The 23,274-nt window shown below is 40.8% G+C and overlaps 1 protein-coding gene across 18 annotated transcripts in view; it reads left to right on the top strand.

Annotated features, from left to right (window-relative positions):
- TCF4 (transcription factor 4) overlaps positions 1–23,274 on the top strand; it is a 595,219-nt gene that overhangs the window by 330,910 nt on the left and 241,035 nt on the right. For all 18 annotated transcript variants that reach the window (XM_073620084.1, XM_073620022.1, XM_073620104.1 and 15 more), the window contains one exon: positions 4,081–4,133. In XM_073620084.1, coding sequence (XP_073476185.1) covers positions 4,081–4,133 — 53 coding nt within the window. The remainder of the gene's footprint in view (positions 1–4,080; positions 4,134–23,274) is intronic.

Below are 23,274 nucleotides of genomic sequence, written 5' to 3'. Positions count from 1 at the left end.
GGTGACTACAGCATAAGTACGCTTACGACCCCTTTCACACTGGGGCGGTTTTCAGGCGCTTTAGCGCTGGAAATGGCCTCTGCTAAGCGCCTGAAAACCGCCTCCCATTCATTCCAGTGTAACTTTTCACACTGGGGCGGTACGCTTGCCGGACGTTCTGAAAAGCCCTGCAAGCAGCATCTTTGGAGCGGGTTGGGAGCACTGTATTTAGCGCTCCCAATATGCCCTGCACATTGGAATTAATCGGCAGCGCTTCCGAAGAATGCTTTGGAAGCGCCGCAAGACGGAAGTTTTTATCCCCTTCTTTGGGGTTCAAAGAAACGCATTGTATAAACAGCAGTAAAGCGCTGCTAAAACGAGCGGCGCCCTACCGCAAACGTGGCTGCGGCCCCAGTGTGAAAGGGTTCTTAATGTTTTGGCTGTGAGGCCTCAATCATTGCATGCTGGTGTTTGTAGTTTCTCAAAGTAGGGATTTCTTTTTGCTGTTGCATTCTGTCATTATTAGTTTTACTTATTTGTATAGCATGGTTTTCTCCTGTGATTGTTTACAAAATATGTAATACAAACAAGCTATAAGAAGGCCTGTGCCGATTGGCTTTGGGCTTGTGTGGTTGGCATCAGTCTGAGATGCTGCTGAGATCATTGACAGGTGCCTTTAGCCTGCTTTATGTGAGTTTTGCACTTCCATGGACTTGTATTGGAATGCAAACAAAAGCCTGTCAATCCAGGCCTTAATACAGATATTACAAATACATAAAACATGCCCTGTGACATATACATTATATTACCAAAAGTATTGGGACACCTGCCTTTACACGCACATGAACTTTAATGGCATCCCAGTGTTAGTCCGTAGGGTTCAATAATGAGTTGGCCCACCCTTTGCAGCTATAACAGCTTCAACTCTTCTGGGAAGGCTGTACACAAGGTTTACGAGTGTGTCTATGGGAATGTTTGACCATTCTTCCAGAAGTGCATTTGTGATGTCAGGCACTGATGTTGAATGAGAAGGCCTGGCTCGCAGTCTCCACTCTAATTCATCACAAAGGTGTTCTATCGGGTTGAGGTCAGGACTCTGTGCATGCCAGTCAAGTTCCTCCACCCCAAACTTGCTCATCCATGTCTTTATGGACCTTGCTTTGTGCAATGGTGCGCAGTCATGTTGGAACAGGAAACTGTTCCCACAAAGTTGGGAGCATGAAATTGCCAAAATGTCTTGGTATGCTGACGCCTTAAGCGTTCCCTTCACTGGAACTAAGGGTCCAAGCCCAAACCCTGAAAAACAACCCCACACCATAATCCCCCCCTCCACCCAATTATTTGGACCAGTGCCCAAAGCAAGGTCCATAAAGACATGGATGAGCGAGTTTGGGGTGGAGGAACGTGACTGGCCTGGACAGAGTCCTGACCTCAACCAGATAGAACACCTTTGGGATAAATTAGAGCAGAGACTGCGAGCCAGTCCCTGACCTCACAAATGTGCTTCTGGAACAATGGCCAAACATTTCGTCAAACATTCCCATAGAGACACTCCTAAACCTTGTGAACAGCCTTTTTATTATTATTAATATACAGGATTTATATAGCACCAACAGTTTGCGCAGCGCTTTACAACATGGGGGCAGACAGTACACTTACAGTACAATTCAATACAGAAGGAATCAGAGAGCTCTGCTAATTAGAGTTTACAATCTAGAAGGGGGGGTCAAGTGGAACAAAAGGTAATAGCTGTGGGGGATGATCAGATGGAGAAAATTAAAATACAGTTGTTAGGTGTGGGTAGGATAGGGTTCTCTGAAGAGGAGGGTTTTCAGGGATCGTCTAAAAGCTATTCGAGTAGCAGATAATCGGACAGATTGGGGTAAGGAGTTCCATAGAATTGGAGAGGCTCTGGGAAAGTCCTGGAGGCGAGCATGGGAGGAGGTGATGAGGGAGCTAGAGAGTAGGAGGTCTTGAGAAGAATGAAGAGAACGAGTAGGTTGGTATTTTGAGACTAGGCTAGTGATGCAGCTGGGGGCTGAGTTGTGGATGGCTTTGTAGGTAGGTTGTTAGTATTATTAATTTAATTCATTGGGTCAGCCGAAGCCAGTGGAGGGATTGACAGAGAGGAGTAGCAGACACAGAGCGATTGGTGAGGTGGATGAGTCTGGCAGCAGAATTCACGATGGATTGAAGGGGGGATAGACTATGTAGAGGTAAGCCAATGAGGAGGAAGTTGCAGTAGTCGAGGCGAGAGATGACCAGGGAGTGAATAAGGGATTTTTTGTGTCAGCCTTCCCAGAAGAGTTGAAGCTGTTATAGCTGCAAAGGGTGGGCCAACTTAATATTGAACCCTACAGACTAAGATTGGGATTCCATTAAAGTTCATGTGTGTAAACGCAGGCGTCTCACCAATCCGTTTGGCAATAAAGTGTATGTATTACACAGTTGAATAGAAAACTATATAAAACATTCTCAAAATAACATAGAAGTAGGGGCCTTGTCTGTTCAATACTAGAATAGCGTAGCTCAGCCAATAGGCTGAGGGAAACGTGTGTGTGTGTGTGTGTGTGTGTGTGTGTGGGGGGGTTAAAATTTATGACTGCAAACAGTATTAGGCAATCGTTGCTATGTAATGGATAAGGCCACTCAAAGCTCATGTTTCATTATTAGGATTGGTGCTAGTTAATATAATTTCCCACTAGCCATTTCTTGGAGACTTCAGTTGTGAGATTATCATGTTTTGTTTATAACTCCACCACAAAGGCACAATATGATATGACCCTCCCTTTGAGCAGGGCATATGTATATTGTATATATTCTATATGCTGAAGAATCTGTTAGGAAATGGTGACACCATTATTTGGCTTTGTCATTGCCCATGGCAGTTAGGCAGATCCGGGAATTCAGGTGCAGAGATTTCACTTGTGGAATCCCTGATATAAGAAGTCAGAATGTGATTAATACCTGCCAGGAACCATCAATTTGAGTGGATTAGTCCTTAACCCAAATCAGCCTGTTTTTCCCTGACCCTAACAGGTGAAAATATTGCTTTGTTCTCATCCTTTCTCTGGCTTATACTACAGTAAATCCTTGATTTGAGATTAACTTGGTTTGAGAGCGTTTTGCAAGACAAGCAACATTTTTTAATAAATTTTGACTTGATATACAAACAATGTCTTGATATACAAGTAGCGTCATGTCACAACTGAGTATAAAAGAGAAGAGAGGAGCCTCTAAGTGTAGCAATACGGTTACATTTAATGAAGGTACAACATTTAGCAACATATTGCTACACTGTTGCCCTGTACGCACGGTCGGACATTGATCGGACATTCCGACAACAAAATCCATGGATTTTTTCCGACGGATGTTGGCTCAAACTTGTCTTGCATACACACGTTCACACAAAGTTGTCGGAAAATCCGATCGTTCTGAACGTGGTGACGTAAAACACGTATGTCGGGACTATAAACGGGGCAGTAGCCAATAGCTTTCGTCTCTTAATTTATTCTGAACATGCGTGGCACTTTGTGCGTCGGATTTGTGTACACACGATGGGAATTTCCGACAACGGATTTTGTTGTTGGAAAATTTTATAGCCTGCTCTCAAACTTTGTGTGTCGGAAATTCCGATGGAAAATGTGTGATGGAGCCCACACACGGTCGGAATTTCCGACAACAAGGTCCTATCACACATTTTCCGTCGGAAAATCCTATCGTGTGTACAGGGCATTGGAGGTGCCTATCTTCTCCTTTATACTCTGGAGCTCCTGCTGGATTTTACTTCTAATCCCCTGTGGAGGCTTCCATTTGTGGATGGACATTCTATGGTTACACAACCTGGTCACATTGCTATAATCTTTTTATATGGACTATAAACTAAAGGACCATTTCTTATGGGGAAATTCGCTTTGATATACAAGTGCTTTGGATTACAAGTATGTTTCTGGAACGAATTATGCTCGCATCCCAAGGTTTAACTGTATTATGATATTGGAGACTTTTATGAGTACAACTCTTTGAAACTTAACAAACTGTGACAATGGTGATGATGATGATGACTGCTTCAAGTTAAAATTGTTCTATTTTTCTTTTCAGCCGAGGTGCAAGCAAAGAAAGTAAGGAAAGTTCCTCCCGGTTTACCCTCTTCAGTAAGTACCCTTGTGTTTTACGCAGTTTGGGCTGGAAAATATTCAGATGTTTTGAACCTGCTCGTTGTTGACTTGATTTCGGTATTTCATGTTCATTTGGCTTATGTGCTGGGGCAGTGGTTGTAATAAAGTTTAAAGCCTTGACTGTACAGGAATTCTATCTTCCACTGACTCCAGTAATGAAATGTATGGTAACACATTGAAAACAGATAGAGTGAATAAGTAAAGTAAGGTGTTAATCCCTTTAAGGCCAGAAAATCATAAAATTCTCAATATTTGTGCTAAACATCTACTTTAGATTAAATCAATCAAAAAATTGAAATATTCTCCAACAACAACATGCAATTTTAAACACACAACACTGCTAGAAATACCCAAAACACTTAAATCCTTGTGTCCGTGTTATAATATTAGAATGTTCATGCAAACAATTGATAATAATTAAAAATTATTAATTGAAGTAATAGAATAAAAACAAAGTTCCTGGTCTTCTTGATGATGCCAATTTTGGTAATATGCAAAGAGGTTGGCCCTTTGTCCTGGTTAGGAGGGGACGTCACATCCTGGTGAGGTGGAACACACGCCAAGTCTCTGGAGAGGACGGCGGAGCAGATTCTTCATACACATAGAGGCTGATTGAGCCGGTTGAGCTGACTGTGAATGCATACAGACTTATCGAGCTGGTACCAATCTGGGCACTTTTAAATGTAAGTGCATTTAAATAATGGATGTGTTTTAAAAGGAAAAGTTTTTAATAAACGTTTTGCACAATCATTTTTTTATTTGTCTTTTGGGGTGTCTGGAGATACATATTGGATGTGAAGTGTGTGTGGAGATCCTACTAGATGTAGTATTCATCCCATTTGTTCCTGTGGGCATAATTACTAAGGCTGTATTGGTCTTTATGGCCATAGGGATCTGGTGAGTACATCCCCTTTACTACACGTGGTGGAGCACCTTTTGTTTGGGAGTGGAAACGATTTTTTCATATCTAATATACACTTGATGACGTCACTCCCACACATGCGGGCAGGAGCCGCCGGTCACGGCACAGGGCTCTGAAGAAACGCCACGGGTGGCCGATGGTGGTGGTGATGATGTCACTGGCTGCATGTACAGTAAATATCTCCTAAACAGTGCACGTTTAGGAGATAGTTACATTACCTATAGGTAAGCCTTATGCATGGAAGTTAACTTCCACGTTAACTTATAAACGTTATTTTTATATCTATTATTTCAATTAATAATCTTTTGATTATTTTTTTCCACTTTTCTTGCATGGACATTGTTTACCATAGTAACATGTACACAGGAATCAAAGTGTTTTGGGTATTTCTAGCAGTGTTGTGTGTTTAAAGAGGAACTGCGGTCTGCTCACCTAATTTGTAATAAAAACAGCTTCTCCATTCTGAAGCTTCCCTCCAACCACTTTGTGTATTATTTTATATATACTGTGATTCTCTACTTGACAAATATGCTGCAGAAATCTCCCTCCGCTGAGTCTGGCTTCAACCATTTCAACTGTAGGCAGCTGAAGCTGCTGCCTGTTCACTTCCTGGATTTACACAGACACACAGAGGCACACCTTCAGCTCTGCAGCTCTCATTGGCCCTCTTATGACTCACTCCCCCCCTCCCTTCCTGGCAAACTCTCACCAGAGTGAGAGAGAGAGAGCTGTGCATGATGTCATAAGCCTAGGCTAATGACCAGACAAGAAACAGGAAGTGGGCTGTATAAGGTATTTACTGGCAGAAAAAAAAATAATTATCCAAAGTTAAAACAACAACAAGGGCAGAAGATTTAATAGATGGAAAGTTGAAAAAAAGACTGAAGGTCCACTTTAACATTGCTTGTTGTTGGAGAATATTTATATATTTGCTTTTCATTTGATTTAAACTAAAGTAGATGTTTAGCACAGATATTGAGAATTTTATGATTTTCTGGCCTTAAAGGGATTAACGCCTTACTTTACTTATTCACTATAATTGTTTTAGTGACACATTCACTTAAAGGGGCAGCTGTCCCATTATTCACTTAGGCCTTTTGGGGCTGGCGCCATTTATATTTGAATCACATTGAAAACAGAACCTTTGTTTGCAGTGAGAGAGTGAGGATGATTCAAAACATCTGTTGGGTTTTAGGTACTATGTTTGTCCCTGTTGGGACATAGTTTCCTATCCTAGTATCACCTGTTAATGGCAGAAATATTTGGAAAATCCTCCCTATAGGGGCACAGACCCTACAGACTCTGCCTTAAAAAAAAAAACTATATATATATATATATATATATATATATATATATATATATATATATATATATATATATATCCCTGAAGCTGTTTGTGAAATTTCCCATCACTTAATTTTAGGTAAGGGTCAAATTCCTCTCAACAGAATCACAGACAGTAATTTACCTCTCTGAAAGACGGAAAGATTTGTCTGGACTTTTGCTTTAAAACAAACCAATCATTTGAGAACAATAAAACTGCTGAGTGTAAGACAGGTGCTCAAGTCTTACTTCTAAAGCCTGCCTGGCATCACTCAGCCCTGCCTATTGCCTGCCCAGGCACCGAGCAATGCAGTTGTGCAAAGGGCAGAAGGATGGTCACTGGAAGTACTAGGTTTTAAAACCAGATAACTGAAGAGGTAACAGCAGAAAATGGGATAATGTTTTGGGTTTCTTAAGTGAACAGTTTGATTTAAAACGTATCTGTGCTGCCTCCCATCCCATATAAACTTGCACTGACCACAAAGTGGACATCTCTATGATATTCTCCCTATCTCAACCAGCATCAATGGTCACAAGCTCTGTACTGCCTATTCCTGTCTCCTACCCTCCTACATCTTACAGTTGCCCCATCTTACTAGGCAATGGTAAAACAAGAGTGGGCAAGCCAGAGCCAAGAACTTGTCACCGGTTGCAGCATTGAATAGCCTAGGTTTCTGTGGTGACTATGGACTCTAGAAAAGCTAGTGTGCAAGCCTTATGTGGTCAGTACACATTTTTTGGATGTGGGGGCATAGGTCCATTTTACAGTCCGCCATCTTCAATACATCCCGATTTACACTGGCTAAAGAATATACTGCTATGAAGAATCATTTTCTAATTTCTGTATATTTATTTCCATTCCGTCTCTTGGTTGGTATTGTGGCACAGGTTATACGGGCAACACTATAGATGGAATGATTTTATAGATGTTCAAAGCAATTATTTTTGATTTCATGTTGGTTCTTCCATCATGGGAGTGCAGGTCTATTAGAATGTGCAGACTGAAGTGGGAAGTTCTTTGTGTGCATTACTGCCTGTTTTTTTTTTTTTTTTTCTTATGAAAGATGGGCTTCTTGGCTGTATGCATACTTTGCAAGGTTGTTAACAAGGTGTAAGCTCTGTAGATGCCTAAATGTCCTTAAAGGATTAGTCCACCCTAAACAGTAGGCTTGAATCACTCAGCTTCATATTTCTCTGCCATTCCACTTGTCTGGACATTGTGAGGCATGTTTACTCTTTCTGTTGATGTTTTAACCAATTTCACAGTATACATCTGTCTTTCTCAAACAGCCCTCTGTAAAACCCTAGTGTTCCTCTAGAGATTTGTAGAGGATCCTTGAACAGCATCAGATTAAAAGAGAAGTTTGCATTTCATAAAATATATATATATAGGTCAATGCAGCCTATTTCTGATGCTGCATCTGTCCCCCGCCGCTTCGAAGACTGAGAACTGAGAGATCAAAGACCGCTGATCGCTCAGTTCTCAGTCTTCACTGAGCAGAGAGCCAGTGACTGTCATTCACCACTTCTCTGCTCTGCCCTTCCAGCGCTGGGCTGTGGAGGGGGTGGGAGCTGCTGGCTCTTTCTCCCAGTGGCTCGCTGAGAGGCTGATCCGGCTGCTGGTCCAGTCATCTGGGTGGACCCCGAGCAGCTGAGTGACCAGCTAAGTGAAAACTGAACTGCACCTATAGGAGAAGTGTAGCCAGAATAGCTTTGACCATACTTTCCTTTAATATACTGCCTACACTGGCTGCCAGGCAGAAGAGCTAATTTTGTACTAATATCCAATGTAAGGGGCACTACTAACACTGACCACCAGTGGAAGGGGACAGTTCTCACTAGTCAACAATGTAAGGGGGGGGTTACATTACTAACCACCAATATAACAGAGCACTTCTCCATTGACATTCAATGTAAAGGAGCACACCTCTATTGGCCACTAATTTTCCCAAGTGACCATGAATATAAGGGGGCCCTTCTTTACTAACCACCAAGGTAATGGGACACATTAGTATTAGTGTTAAGGGACACTATAATTTTCATTGTCTTTGTTTATACTCCTGGCCATTATTGTTATTTTAATAATTTTTTAATGACTGAAAAAAAATGCGTTATATCGAGCAGGGAGTGTAGATGAATCATATCAAACATTCAAGGTATACCACATTCTTTATTCCTTTATTTAAAAGTTTTTTCAGTACAATACTTTTTAAAAGGAGTTCTCTGGAAATGACGTCAATGGTTCCTTCACAGTAAAAAGGTTGAGAAAGCCTGGTATAGATTGAGGTATTTCTGACTATAACAGCAGTATTATGGAGAGCAGAATTGGGAACTTGAGAGGCTCACCCCTTTAGATCCAGAAGATAATTCAACCCATAAAGAGCACCAACAGCTGAAATACTAGTTTTGGGTGGCCTAAGCCTTTAAATGACAAAAAAATGCATACAAAATTCAGCCTATATGGAAAAGACCAATAGGAGACTTACAGACTGTCTGCCTCTGCAAAGCGTATCAATGTTAACACACCACCTAACTAACTAACATGGTTTTAGATGGTATGGAAGTATTCTGCCAATGACTAAGCGCATGTGAAGTATGCAAAACGCGTCTACCCAGCATTCTGATGCCTGTCATTTTTGGTATGTCCAAATAAAGAGGATCTTGATCTACAGTGGTGTGCGGCCATTTCTTCTAAATTCATGGAAGTATTCTGCTTGAACACAATTTCAGCACATTTTCAGAGGATGTATTGGGAGTGATGATTTAACAGCACTATAAAGAGTATATGGACCTCAGAGTTAGAAACAAGTCAAATGGAGCAAACTGTTTTCAGGGAAAAATGTGCCCGTTTATATTGTATTTGTGCATTTATGATGGTTTTGCTTTGCATTTATGAAGTTCTATGATGTATTGAGATAGAGATACCTGCTTGCAGTTCCACTCCAGGGATCTTTACTGTGCAAACCTGCATGACCCTTCACAGCCTTTGTTTGAAAACCGGGCCAGGCCAGGCCCAATGCAGCCCTAACCGGGCCAGGCCCTACACTTACCAACGCAGCCCTAACCTGGCCAGGTCCTGCACTTAACCCCAAAGCCCTATGGCTTTGTCCATACTCCTGTGGATGGCTGTATTCCCTATATAGTACAGACCCAACAATAGGAATGGGTGAGAGCTCTTGTGCTTAGGGCTCGACTGGGACTTTTTTCAAGCAAAAGCTGTGTGGCACTCGGCTGCGTCATACAGTTAAGTTCTCCAGAGCTGTAGGTAAGTATTTATCCCTGTTCAATATATTGTAGGGTGGGGCTCAGTAAAGGACTTCATTCTCATTGACATTGTCCTTTGAGATACCCTACAAATTTCTTCACCATCACATCAGAAACAAAACTCAAATGGCTGTGTACTCTAGTCCTAAAAATGTTTTAATGATGTTTGCCTATATATTGTGCATTTTTATCATATTTATTATTTTTATGGCTGATGTTGTATTTTTTTATTTGATTAGTTATGGTTCTTTTTGTTAAATCACGACTGACATATATAGTGATTCTGCCTGTTTGGTTGCAGTTATTGAAATACTTTGTTGTATTTACCAAACCCTTTGTTTGTTGAGCGGATTACTTTCCTTATCATGGCTTCATTTTCATAAATAAGACAAAAAAACGAATAGTTTCCAGTCCTTGTATTTTCCCGTTTTCTCTGTGTGTTTTTTTATCCTCTCAGTCTGACCGTCAGTGTTCAGATCTGTTCTGACAAAGAAGATAGAGAGCATTGCCCAGAATGGAAGATGCCTAGAGCAGATCCTCACCACTGATGATTTTTACCCTTACTCCTTTCTTCACTCTGATCTCTAAAAATCATTGTTCATTATTGGATTTATGCAGCATACCTAATTAACACCAGACCTAAAAAAGTTAAGTGCGGCTCAGAACGAAAACCGTTTTTTGTTCTTTCTCTTTTTTTTTTTTTTTCACTTGACCAGACTCCCAATTGATTAATTACAAAACACACTAGAATTTGTGGTTGCCCTAATCTTAAGCAGGGAAAATTCTCTAATGCCTTGGAACGGAGCCCAAAGTTCAGAGCCCCATACCTGAGCGGGGCTTTGGGATGAAATGAGCCTTCATTTCACGAGATAGTTCACTTCTTTGTCAGCATAATGATGATTTATGGATTTGCATGTTCAAAGAGATTTGCGCGACGGATTTATTCGAAAATTTACATAGATTGCAGAAAGAACATCTTTATTTTTCCAGCGAGGTGTCTGAGCTAGCGGTGGAGATGTGAGTGCATCATTAGCTGCGTGCTTGATAAACCAGGTGTCAGCCTGTATAAAACAGCTGTATCTCAATGAATTTTCCCCTCCTGCGCTGTTTGTTGGTCTTATTTATTTATTTCCCCAGTAAGCACATTAACAATTCCGGCACAGAGCTCCAAGCCACTACATTTCCATGTACTGTCTTGTGTCCGAGTATATTGTGTATTCTGAGTCATTGCTATCTATCTATCTATCTATCTATCTATCTATCTATCTATCTATCTATCTATCTATCTATCTATCTATCTGTCTGTCTGTCTGTCTGTCTGTCTGTCTGTCTGTCTGTCTGTCTGTCTGTCTGTCTGTCTGTCTGTCTGTCTGTCTGTCTGTCTGTCTGTCTGTCTGTCTGTCTGTCTATCTATCTATCTATCTATCTATCTATCTATCTATCTATCTATCTATCTATCTATCTATCTATCTATCTATCTATCTATCTCTATTCCTGTTGTCTCTCTTTATCTCATTTTCTTTAATTTTACTCCTCAATTTGTTCTCTTTCCCTTTTTTCTGCATTTGTCTACCTACCCTTTTCTTCTGCTGAAATTCAAGTCACGCTTTAATTATTATAAAAGTACAATTTGTATTAATTTGTATTTTTCTGTTCAATCTTAGTTTATTAAAGTTTTCAATAACAAAACAGAGTATACAAAAACAAAAAATAAGGTACAGATGTATCATACAGGGTAGCAAAAACATAAAAAACTAAAATATATATTAAAAAAAGGGAAATAAAAAAAAAAAAAGAGAAATATATATAAAAAAAGTGCACCCCAAAAACACAAGTGCGCTAGGTACTTCAACCAACCCATACAGAACATAAAATACATAAGGTTGGGACCAAGGGTGTTTCAGTATAGATGTACCCAGATATGAGGAAAAGGGTATTAAAGGGTATTGAACAACACCAGGGGAACAGCTGAGTAGGGGTACCAAGGGAATAGGGGTACAAAAGTGCAGTTGTAGGTATAAACCATAAATTGGGTCTCGTGGCCCCGAGCCCATGCAGCATGGTAGGAAGGAAAAAGAAAAAACAAAAAGGGGAATGGAAAAGATAGGAGGAAGATGAAGGAGAGGAGAAGGAAGAAACGGAGACTAATTTGTACCTTTATAATAATTTGTGTGTAAGTGCCTAAAAAAATTCTCTAATCCTAGCCAGTTGTATACTATTCTATACATGGCATGTGGCACCCAGTATGATCAGACTTATTGAATAATTCAAGTCTCACTTTATTGGCAGTTCCAGATTTTAACATTGCCAAAGCAAGTTGGTTAATAATATTAATTGGTTGTGAATGGTGGCATTATAAGGGTTTAGGGAATAACTAAGAACCGGTTTACACCAGCTCATATGTATTATGCTTTGTATAATTAGTATGCGCCGGTGTGTGTTGTGTAGGGGTAGTCTGATGCATCGTTGTTCCTTTCTTTAACTTTATTGAATGTTACAAAAACACTTCAGTTAATTTTATTTACTGCAGTGCGGTACGTTGTGGTACATTGACATGTGGTGATGTAGATGGCGCTGTGTAAAAATACAGTCATGCATGTATGGTGTGAACAGAGCACACGGTGAACAACTGCTTTCTGTGTGCCCTTGCATTGAGCATAAGTTGACCAATACTGATCAACAAAGCTTAATGAATCTGGTGTGAATGAGCCCTAAAGCCTAGTTTATTTTTTCATTTAACCCAGCGAGCTGAACAAAAAAAAAAACTGAACAGCTCAAGAGGAGCCAATGTACTAACTATCTGATGTTAGTACAGCAATCTCCCCTGTTGAGCTATTGTGTTCTGACAAGGGGGGTGGCCCCCCACCAGAACACACTGGTCAGGGCTCTCAGCCATTGGCTGAGAGTGCTTACTGGGTGCCGGTCGGCAGACCTTTTTCATCCATGCCCCTTCGACAGGAGCTTCTTTTAGACCAGCTGCCATATACATGGGCCGAATGTCGGACAGTTTCTATTGAACCGGCCAATACCACCCAATATTCGGCCCATGTGTACCACCCTTAAGGAAGCAATTCTGGGGCACTGTCTGTGGAACAGGATAATAGTATAAAGCGATATATATATATATATATATATATATATATAAAAAACATTATCAGTAAGCACATAAACAATTCAGCTGCAAAGCTTGCAGCTTTCATCTTCATTTCAGTGCACAAGAATCCTGTTGGTTGATTACTTGATGTTCTATGCTCCTTTCTTACATCTTCTCCCAAAATAAAAGCAGAGTCTTCCTGATATATTATAGCCATTTCCCCATAATAAAGTAAGAAAAAAGCTGTAAGAAAAAATAAATTCATATACTTGCCTTAACTCCAGCTTCTGCATGTGGTGATGTCATCTTCCTTTTGGCGAGATATCAGAAAATGATAAGTATCCAAAATCTTGCAAGAAGGTGCTCTGGAATAGTGCAGAAGCATATTCTCATGGGATTTGGATACTCAGCAGTCCCCAGAATCTCACAGAAGGATGATGAACGTACCAAGAATGGAAGCTGGGGGTGAGGCAAGTATATTTATAACTTTTTTCCCCACCGTTTTTTGCTTTAAAGCTTTAAGTTCCAGGCCTTCAGGCTCTAAACAGGGGCGAGAACTGCCTGTTATAACATTTTCAGACCTGAGGCCAGTAAATAGCAAATTTGTATAGAAAATTTAATTCCATCTTTTATCAACACATTTTTCTTTAGACTGTTTTTTTTTTTTTTTTTTTAACTTGAGCTTTTTTACTTGAGTTTTAAATTCCTTCTCTGCTTCTAATATCTGTAACCATCTTCAGGTGATCCACGAATATTAACATTTTGGTTCACAACTATGAAGTGACTACCAACTTTGGCCAAGAGCCTACCATGTGTGGTGAAACAACTTGTCCTTTCCACTCCCATTGACATAGCTTAGCTATGTCAGTAGCTAAGCTACCCTTTTGCTAAGCTATGTCAATGGGAATTTTGAGTGGAAAGAACAAGTTGTTTCACCACACATGGTAGGCTCTTGGCCAAAATTGGTAGTCACTTCATAGGTGTGAACCAAAATGTTAGTATTCGTGGATCACCTGAAGATAGTTACAGATATTAGAAGCAGAGAAGGAATTTAAAGACTTTAGTAAAAAAGCTCAAGTAAAAAAAAAAAAAACTACTTTTAAGAAAAATGTGTTGATGGAAGATGGAAGTAAGTGACTGGAATAGTAAAGCTGGGAATGAGGATGTCCTCATCAACCATTTATAAGATTCCAAAGGAATAAGGGAAATAACCACAGGTTTAACAGCAGTATAGGTTTACACAATGCCTTGTGAACAGTCAGTAGTATAAAACTTAATTGAAAAATACATTTTCATAGAAAGCTGTAACCAATTTTTCCACATCGTGGTAAAATTTCCTGTGGTATTCCATTTATCTATAACATTTCTCTTCCATATGGCAGAAGTCTTGAGTTAGGGACCTTAGATTGTAAGCTCCTTGAGGGTATAGGGACTGATGTGAATGTATAATATATATATGTAAAGTGCTGCGTAAATTGACGGCGCTATATAAGTACCTGAAATAAATAAATAAATAAATAAATAAAAGTCTTCCATCTCTGTAATCCATTCCATCATGGAGGGGTATTTATCCTTATTCCAAGATCAGGAATGTTAGCAGTGTACCCTTCACGAGTTTGAACTGATCAAAATTAACATTTTCCGGAGAGCAATTCATCCTTACAGTTCACAGCAGAAACACTGAAGTTGTACAAGTTGTTCTCTCAGCAGCTCAGCTTGCACCCTTCAAGAGCTTCTGCTTAAAGGGTAACTCCACTTTTATGGAAACAAAATATAGCAAATAAAAATATGGAACATACAATTGCTACACAAACCATACTGAAATGTAATGATATTAAAAATCACCTTTCATTTGCAGCCGCTGTAATTTTCTGTAAAATTCAAAGCAATATGGCAGCCTGAGGGCATTCTGTACACAATTACTGTACAAAATGCCCCCAGAAATTTCATTTTCTGCTTGTGTGATTGGCTCACTGGCTTTCCCAGAAGTCTGCACTAAGTTACAATTAAAATTTTAGGCATCCTCTGCAATAAGCATTATATTTTTGGTGAGATACTCTCCCAATGGGGTACATACTTGCAGAGGGATGCAGACCCTGCAACCTTTTTCATTAGAACACTGGGAGTGCACCAGGTGAATTTATTAAACCAGACCCACCCCTTCAGAATCAGCCTGCAAAAGACATGGTGAAACAAACAGCTCTTTCTTCTGAGTGACAAAAAAATAGGACTCTCTGCATTGTACATTGATCACCCAGAAGGGATTGTTTTTTTTTTTCTCAGCAAAAGTAGAGTTGCTGCTTAAAGTGCCACTAAACCCTCCATCTTATGCCCCGTACACACGATCTGATTTTCCGACAATAAATGTTGGATGTGAGCTTGTTGGCTAAAAGTCCGACTGTGTGTATGCTCCATCGAACATTTGTTGTTGGGTTCTCAAATTTTTCGCCAACAAAACTTTGTTGTCGGAATTTCCGATCGTGTGTACACAAGTTCAAGGCACAAAAGTTCACGCATACTCGGAATCAAGCAGAAGGAGCCGCACTGGCCATTGAACTTCCTTCTTCTCGGCTCATTGTACGTCCTGTAGGTCACCACGTTCCCACGTTCATAATTGTTGGCCAACATTTGTGTGACCGTGTGTATTCAAGACAAGTTGGAGCCAACATCCTTCGAACAAAAATCCAAGGTTTTGTTGTCGGAAAGTCTGATCGTGTGTATGGAGCATTAAACAGCATACAAATGCAGCATAGTGTTAATAAATGAATGAACAAGTGATCTTGTGCAGTAATAAATTATCACAAACAATAACTTAATATAAATGTGCAAAAATGGCGTATTAAATCAAGTCCCAAAAACATCTAATCCATATGGCTCTTCATGCTAGGGATGTCTCTAATATGTATTCTTTTCGTGCCTTTACACACCTGTTATGTGCTCAAAGTTTCTAACTGACTCTATAATGGACACTGAAAGGGCCTCTGTTAGAGAACAGGGAATCTTCAGTGGACACTGTTAGAGAGAGGACCGCACCCCCCCCCCCCCCTCCAGGTCCCATTAGACTCTGTTGTAGACTCTAATGGGGCCTAGAGGGGATGCTTTCTAACATACTGTCTAATGGACACTGTAATGCCCCGTACACACGGTCGGATTTTCCGACGGAAAATGTGTGATAGGACCTTGTTGTCGGAAATTCCGACCGTGTGCAGGCTCCATCACACATTTTCCATCTGATTTTCCGACACACAAAGTTTGAGAGCAGGCTATAAAATTTTCCGACAACAAAATCCGTTGTCGGAAATTCCGATCGTGTGTACACAAATCCGACGAACAAAGTGCCACGCATGCTCAGAATAAATAAAGAGACGAAAGCTATTGGCCACTACCCCGTTTATAGTCCCGACGTACGTGTTTTACGTCACCGCGTTTAGAACGATCGGATTTTCCGACATCTTTGTGTGACCGTGTGTATGCAAGACAAGTTTGAGCCAACATCCGTCGGAAAAAATCCTAGGATTTTGTTGTTGGAATGTCCGAACAAAGTCCGACCGTGTGTACGGGGCATTAAAGAGCGCCCCCCCCCCCCCCCCCTCCATGTCCCATTAAAAAAAGAGAGACAGAAGTTGTACTTTGTGCAAAATGTAGGGGCGGTGTCAGCGGTGGGCCATGGGCGGGGTGGGTCATGAGCAGGGTCTGATAGGGGGCCCTTGCTATATTTGGTCCGGGGGCCCTGAGTGTTGTCAGTCTGCCCCTGATATCAAGTGCACAGTTGTCTCATGTAAAGAAAAAGGGTGGGGGTAAAGGTTGTTACATGATTTTTTTATACCATGAAACACCATGATTTTTTGCTTTCTTTGGTACCGTATATACTCGAGTATAAGCCGACCCGAATATAAGCCGAGGCACCTAATTTTACCACAAAAAACTGGGAAAACTTATTGACTCGAGTATAAGACGAGGGTGAGAAATGCACAGCTACTGTAAGTGGAAAAGAGGGTCAACAATGCCCATTTGCAGCCTCACTGTGCCCATTTGCAGCCATAGGTCCTCCGAACTTCAAACTCGGTAGTTAAGGGTTCCTAGATGCCCCCTAGTTGCAGCCAAAATGTGGGGTCTCTGGACCCAAAGGGTCCCGAACTGAAATGCTGCAGATGGACACAGTTGACCGACTTTGGGGCCCCAAATTTGGTGTGCAAACCCAGTGGAACTAGCACTACAACATATCCAAAGCTGGGGTTCCTAGCTCCAAGTGGCCCCGAGATATGAGGCCCAAATTCGGTTCGGAAAATGTCAAGCACTTTTTTGCAACAGAGAATGACATTTTCTGAACCGACTTTGGGGCCCTGTATCTCGGGGCCACTTGGTGCTAGGAACCCCAGCTTTGGATATGTTGTAGTGCTAGTTCCACTGGGTTTGCACACCAAATTTGGGGCCCCAAAGTTGGGGCCACTTGGAATTTGGGGTTCCTAGCACCAAGTGGCCCCGAGATACGGGGCCCCAATGTCGGTTCGGAAAATGTCATTCTCTACTAAAGAAAAATGCTTGACTCGAGTATAAGCCGAGGGGGGCATTTTCAGCACAAAAAAATGTGCTGAAAAACTCGGCTTATACTTGAGTATATACGGTATAATGGGCAGTGCTCTCAGTGTGCTGTATTTTTTGTAGATTTGTCTTTCTTCTGCTTTATCCTTCTGCTTGATATTTATGTGGTTTTGCCCTGTCATTAAGACATAAAACTGTTTTATAAAGGTACATTCCAGTTTAAACTTTTTTTTTTCCTGTTACCATTCCCCCATACACACAGTTTCCAATAGTATATGGTTTAAACATGTAACACGGGCTAAATTGCTGCCAATGGCACATCAGCAGCAGAAGCAAAATCATGGAGGAAACTCACCTTAAGGCCCCTTTCACATTACCGCGACTTCAAAGTTGCCCGATTTTGTGACATGGTCCTAAGCTCTGATTGGAGCATCTTGAAGATTGTTGTTTTGGCTACATGGGCAAAGCACATTTTGCTTCAAATCTGGAACCTTTAAATGTTTACGTGTTTTATTGATTGCACTAAAAAGTAATTTGCAAATGCCAACATGTTTAGTGATTCTTTAAGATTCCTTGTAGCCTCGCCAGCTTCCACTCTGTGGCTTTCCCATCATTTTCCAATAGAGAATTGCAGTGGCGTGTATGCAGTACACTCACCAAGTGATCACTTGAATGTCATACATGATTTTGGGTCATCCAGATTAAAGATTTTGGAATAGAACCAAGCGAAGGATAAGTTCTTTTGGAGTTCAAGGTCTCAGAAGATGAAGTCATGGAACTGTAATGTTAGAATTTAGAAAATGTCCTCTCATGAGAGACTGTGTGGGGGAAAGGAAAAAAAACCTCTCCGGATCCTGACACATGGTTTTTCATTCAGTGAAATCCTCTGACTCCCTCTGGAACTGTATGAAAGATGTGCTCTACTACTGTTTAGATTTAAATAAATAAATAAATATATATAAATATATATATATATATATATATATATATATATATATATATATATATATATATGTGTGTGTGTGTGTGTATATATATATATATATATATATATATATATATATATATATATATATATGTATGTATATATATATATATATATGTGTATATATATATATATATATATATATATGTATGTATGTGTATATATATATATATATATATATATATATATATATATATATATATACACTCACTGGCCATTTTATTAGGTACACCTTGCTAGTACCGGGGTTGGACCCACTTTTGCCTTCAGAACTGCTTTAGTTCTTTGTGGCATAGATTCAACAAGGTGTTGGAAACATGCCTCAGAGATTTTAGTCCATAGTGACATGATAGCATCATGCAGTTGCTGCAGATTTGTCGGCTGCTCATCCGAGATGTTACTCTCCCATTCCACCACATCCCAAAAGGTGCTCTACTGGATTGAGATTTGTTGACTGTGGAGGCCATTGGAGTACAGTGACCCCATTGTCATGTTTAAGAAACCAGTGGTGAGATGATTTGATCTTTGTGACATGGTGCATTATCCTGCTGGAAGGAGCCATCAGAAGATGAGGACACTGTAGTCATAAAGGGATGGACATGGTCAGCAACAATACTCAGGTAGGCCGTGGTGTTTAAACAATGCTCAATTGGTACTCAGGGGCCCAAATTGTGCCAAGAAAATATCCCCCACACCATTACACCCCCACCAGCCTGAACCGTTGATAGAAGGCAGGATGGATCCATACTTTCTCAATTCTGACCCTACCATCTGAATGTCGCAGCTGAAATTGAGACTTCTCAGACCAGGCAATTTTTTTCCAATATTCTATTGTCCTATTTTGGTGGGCCTGTGTGAATTGTAGCCTTAGTTTCCTGTTCTTAGCTGACAGGAGTGGCACCCGTTGTGGTCTTCTGCTGCTGTCCATCTGCTTCAAGATTTGATGTGTTGTGCATTCAGAGGTGGAATTTTACATACCTTGGTTGTTTGCAAGTGGTTATTTGAGTTACTGTTGCCTTTCTATCATCTGGAACCAGTCTGCCCATTCTCCTCTGACCTCTGACATCAACAAGGCATTTTCCTCCACACAATTGCCGCTCAATGGATATTTTTTTTTTTTGGACCATTCTCAACCCGAGAGATGGTTGTGTGTGAAAAGCCCAGTAGATCAGCAGATTTTGAAGCACTCAGACCAGCCCATCTGGCACCAACAACCATGCCACGTTCAAAGTCACTTAAATCCCCTTTCTTCTCCATTCTAAAGTTTGATTTGAATTTAAGCAAGTCGTCTTCACCACGTCTAGATGCCTAAATGCACTGAGTTGCTGCCTTGTGATTGAGCTGCTGTATAAGCACCTTAAAGCAGTATTAATCCCAAAACCATAGGAGTGTATCTATGGGAATGTTTGACCATTCTTCCAGAAGCACATTTGTGAGGTCAGGCACTGATGTTGAAAGAGAAGGCCTGGCTTGCAGTCTCCGCTCTAATTCATCCCAAAGGTGTTCTGTTGGGTTCAGGTCAGGACTCCGTGCAGGCCAGTCAAGTTCCTCCACCCCAAACTTGCTCATCCATGTCTTTATGGACCTTGCTTTGTGCACTGGTCCAAATCATTTGGTGGAGGGGGGGATTATGGTGTGGGCTTATTTTTCAGGAGTTGGACTTGACCCCTTAGTTCCAGGGAAGGGAACTCTCAAGGCGTCAGCATACCAAGACATTTTGGACAATTTCATGCTCCCAACTTTGTGGGAACAGTTTGGAGATCGCCTCTTCCTGTTCCAACATGACTGCACACCGGTACACAAACAAGGTCACCGGAAGAGGGTTGAATGACGCCAAGCAAGTCAAATCACTGTCGTTGGATGACTGAAATGGTGAGTCTGTCGGAGAGAAGGCTAATTTTGCAGTAAATGCTGTATTTTTTTGTTATTTTAAAATGGCTTAGACTTTTGTGTTTCTTTAAATAAACACTGGAGTTGCTGCTTCACACCTCAAAAACGATAGTTTCCTGTGCGCAAGGCTTTAACATGGATCAACACAGCAGTACAACCAAAAATGTTGGATGTTTAGCTTTATTTATAAAATGCTGAGCCTGGGCTTGCATTGACTGGTGAATGGAGGGATTGCTGATGAATACAAACAGTTGTCTGTCGTGTTTAAGCTTCTCCTGAGACATGCTACAGACAACGTAAAACTCTTTTGCCCAAAGCCACGGTTCACACAGACGGCTGTTTTAGGTTGTGGGGAGAAGCAATAATTTGAGAAATCCTAATTAGCTGTTGCAAGGTGAAAAAGTGCTGTCTGTGTATTTTGCTCGTACCTAAAGCAGTGAAGCAAATGTGACATCTTTAATTATAAGCTTGGTTGCATATCACGTTGCCCCTCTCAATGTTACCTATTTGGGTTCGCCACCGCATTGTAAGTTATGCCGCAACATTATATTTTAGCAGCTTGCGCTAACATTGGTTTTCTACACTTACCATATTCTACTTTTATTTTTTTTAACGCTAATGAAAACTTTACGCTGACAGTTGTAGCGACAATTTAATTGTACAGTGAGGGGGCTTGATGTCCTTATTGGAAGAGTTGTCAGTTTGCTTTCGTCCGTTTGAAGCTGTTTTTCGCGATCAGGTTTAAAAATGTTTCTGCTGCCTACCTAATTAACTTGCTAACCAAAAATTTGTGTCGAAATAGGGGATGCAGTCAGAATGAATTTAGTTTTGAATTTAAAGGGGACGTCCATGTTGATATTATTTTGTTGGTTCTCATGGATCCATTTCAAGTGACTCCATAGCAGAAGTCAGATTAGGAAGACTTTGGATATTAAAGTCCAAATCCAAGCAAAACTATTTTTATTTTTAGAAGTACCTGAACGATCTCTTAATTCCATCAGAACCTTGCATTGGCGTTTGTATCTTTTATTTTTGACCAAAAAAAGGGTACAATATAAACCAGGGATCTCCAAACTTTCTAAATCTGGGATCTCCAAAGTTTCTAAACCAGTGGTCTCCAAACTTTCCAAACAAAGGGCCAATTTACTGTCCTTCAGACTTTAGGGGGAGCGGACTGTGGTCTTTGTGAGTAGAAAATGCCTTGGGTTTGGTGGTCAGTGGGGATAAAAAAAATACATAGCACCCCTGTGGTCAGTAGGAGGAGGAATAGTGCCCCATTGTTGGTATTAGCGGGTGAAATAGTGCCCTTATCGATGGTGTCAGTGGGAGGAATAGTGCCCCATCATTATTGTCAATGGAAGGAAAAATGCCACATCATTGGTGTCAGTGAGAGGAATAGTTCCCCATTGTTGGTATTAGTGGGAGCAATAGTGCTCCATCTTTGATGTTAGTGTGAGGAATAATGCCCCATCAATGGTGTCAGTGGGAGGAATAGTGCCCTATCATTGGTGTCAGAGAAAGATGTAATTCCACATCATTGGTGTCAGAGGGAGGAATTATGCCCCACTGTTGGTGTCAGTGGGGGAATAGTGCCTCACATCAGTGGAAGGGATAGTGTTCTAAGGGCCAGATTAATCCAGTCAAAGGGCCACAGTTTGAAGACCACTGTTCTAAACAAAGGGCCAGTGTACTGTCCCTCAGACTTTAGGGAGGGGGCAGACTGTGGCCAGTGGAAGTAGAAAATGTCTCGGCAGGAGTATACAATGCTTCAAGCTTGGTGGTCAAGCCTGGGATCAGTAGGAGGAGGAATAGTGCCCCATCATTGGTGTCACTGGCATAATTTATGCCCTACAATTGGTGTCAGTGGGAGGAATAGTGCCCCAAGAGCCAGATGAAGGCTTACAAAGGGTGGCAGTTTGAAGACCAATGATTTAAAGCCCGCTTGGTGATTTTTACCTACAGGTAAGCCCATAATAAGGCTTACCTGTAGGTAACATAAATATCTCCTAAACCTGCACGGTTTAGGAGATATTCCCCCTGCATGCAGCCACTTCTTGCCAGAACCGAGGGCTTCCGCGCACATGCGTTTGAGTGACATCATCACGGCTCCGGCCACTCACAGCGCCGGAGCCCGCGATCCTAGAAGAAAGGACTGGAGAAGATGTCAGCCCGCTCAGCGGTAACCGGGCGCCCCTGAGAGGGCTTTGTTCTAAGGTATTTCATAATGTGCTAGTATGCAATGCATTTTTTTAATCCTAGCTTTACAACCGCTTTAAACCTTCTGCATTGGTCAACGACTTGCATGGTCCAACATTCTGCTACTGCTAGAAATGAGGGAGCAAATATCAAACTGATTGATGTGGGCAAGTTTTACCTTTTGACCTAGATTTATTATTGTGCTGTATTCGAAAAGGCTACATTTTTTTTTATTCTTCTAAATGATTCATTTAAGAAGTAAAGCAAAACCGGAAACCTCTACTAATACCCCTAATATTGCTTTATATATTTTAAATAGGAAGGCCAAGCGGGTGCTATGGGCATCTGTTCCACTTTTGCTTCATATTTTTGTAAATCAACCTCATTTTATTTTCAGGCAGAGAGAAGAACTGGCTTCCACCAGAGCAGAGACATCTGTTAGCATTATGCTGTACTGTGCCAGGAAACTCATTGTGTTAGAATAGGAAGCCCTATTCACAGAGCCTGGGTCAAATTAATCAATAAAGCTTTACCTTTGCACAGACATATTTATCTTTTGTATGAACATATTTACATCATCAGGAGACTTCCAAATACATTTTATAGGATATGTCAGACATGGCTTTGATTTTGGATTTATGGATATTTTTTTCTGTTTGCTAAAAATTCTTCTCCTTATTATTCAAATGTAATATTGCCTTCTATGTAATTTTATTTTTCAGTACTATGGCATGGTTTTCTACTTTTTGCTTTGTACATAATATAACTGGATACTAACATTTATAGGTAAAGTTGATCCAGGGAATATCCGATTGCCTGTCGGGGGATCAGAAAGGAATTTTTTCCCCTGCTGGAGCAAATTAAGTCATGCTTTGCTGGGGTTTTTTGCCTTCCTCTGAAT

Source organism: Aquarana catesbeiana, linkage group LG01 (genome assembly GCF_042186555.1).
Source record: "Aquarana catesbeiana isolate 2022-GZ linkage group LG01, ASM4218655v1, whole genome shotgun sequence".
In the NCBI taxonomy this organism is placed as follows: domain Eukaryota; kingdom Metazoa; phylum Chordata; class Amphibia; order Anura; family Ranidae; genus Aquarana; species Aquarana catesbeiana.
Note: the sequence above shows the minus strand (reverse complement) of the source record. Positions and strands in the feature narration are given on the sequence as shown.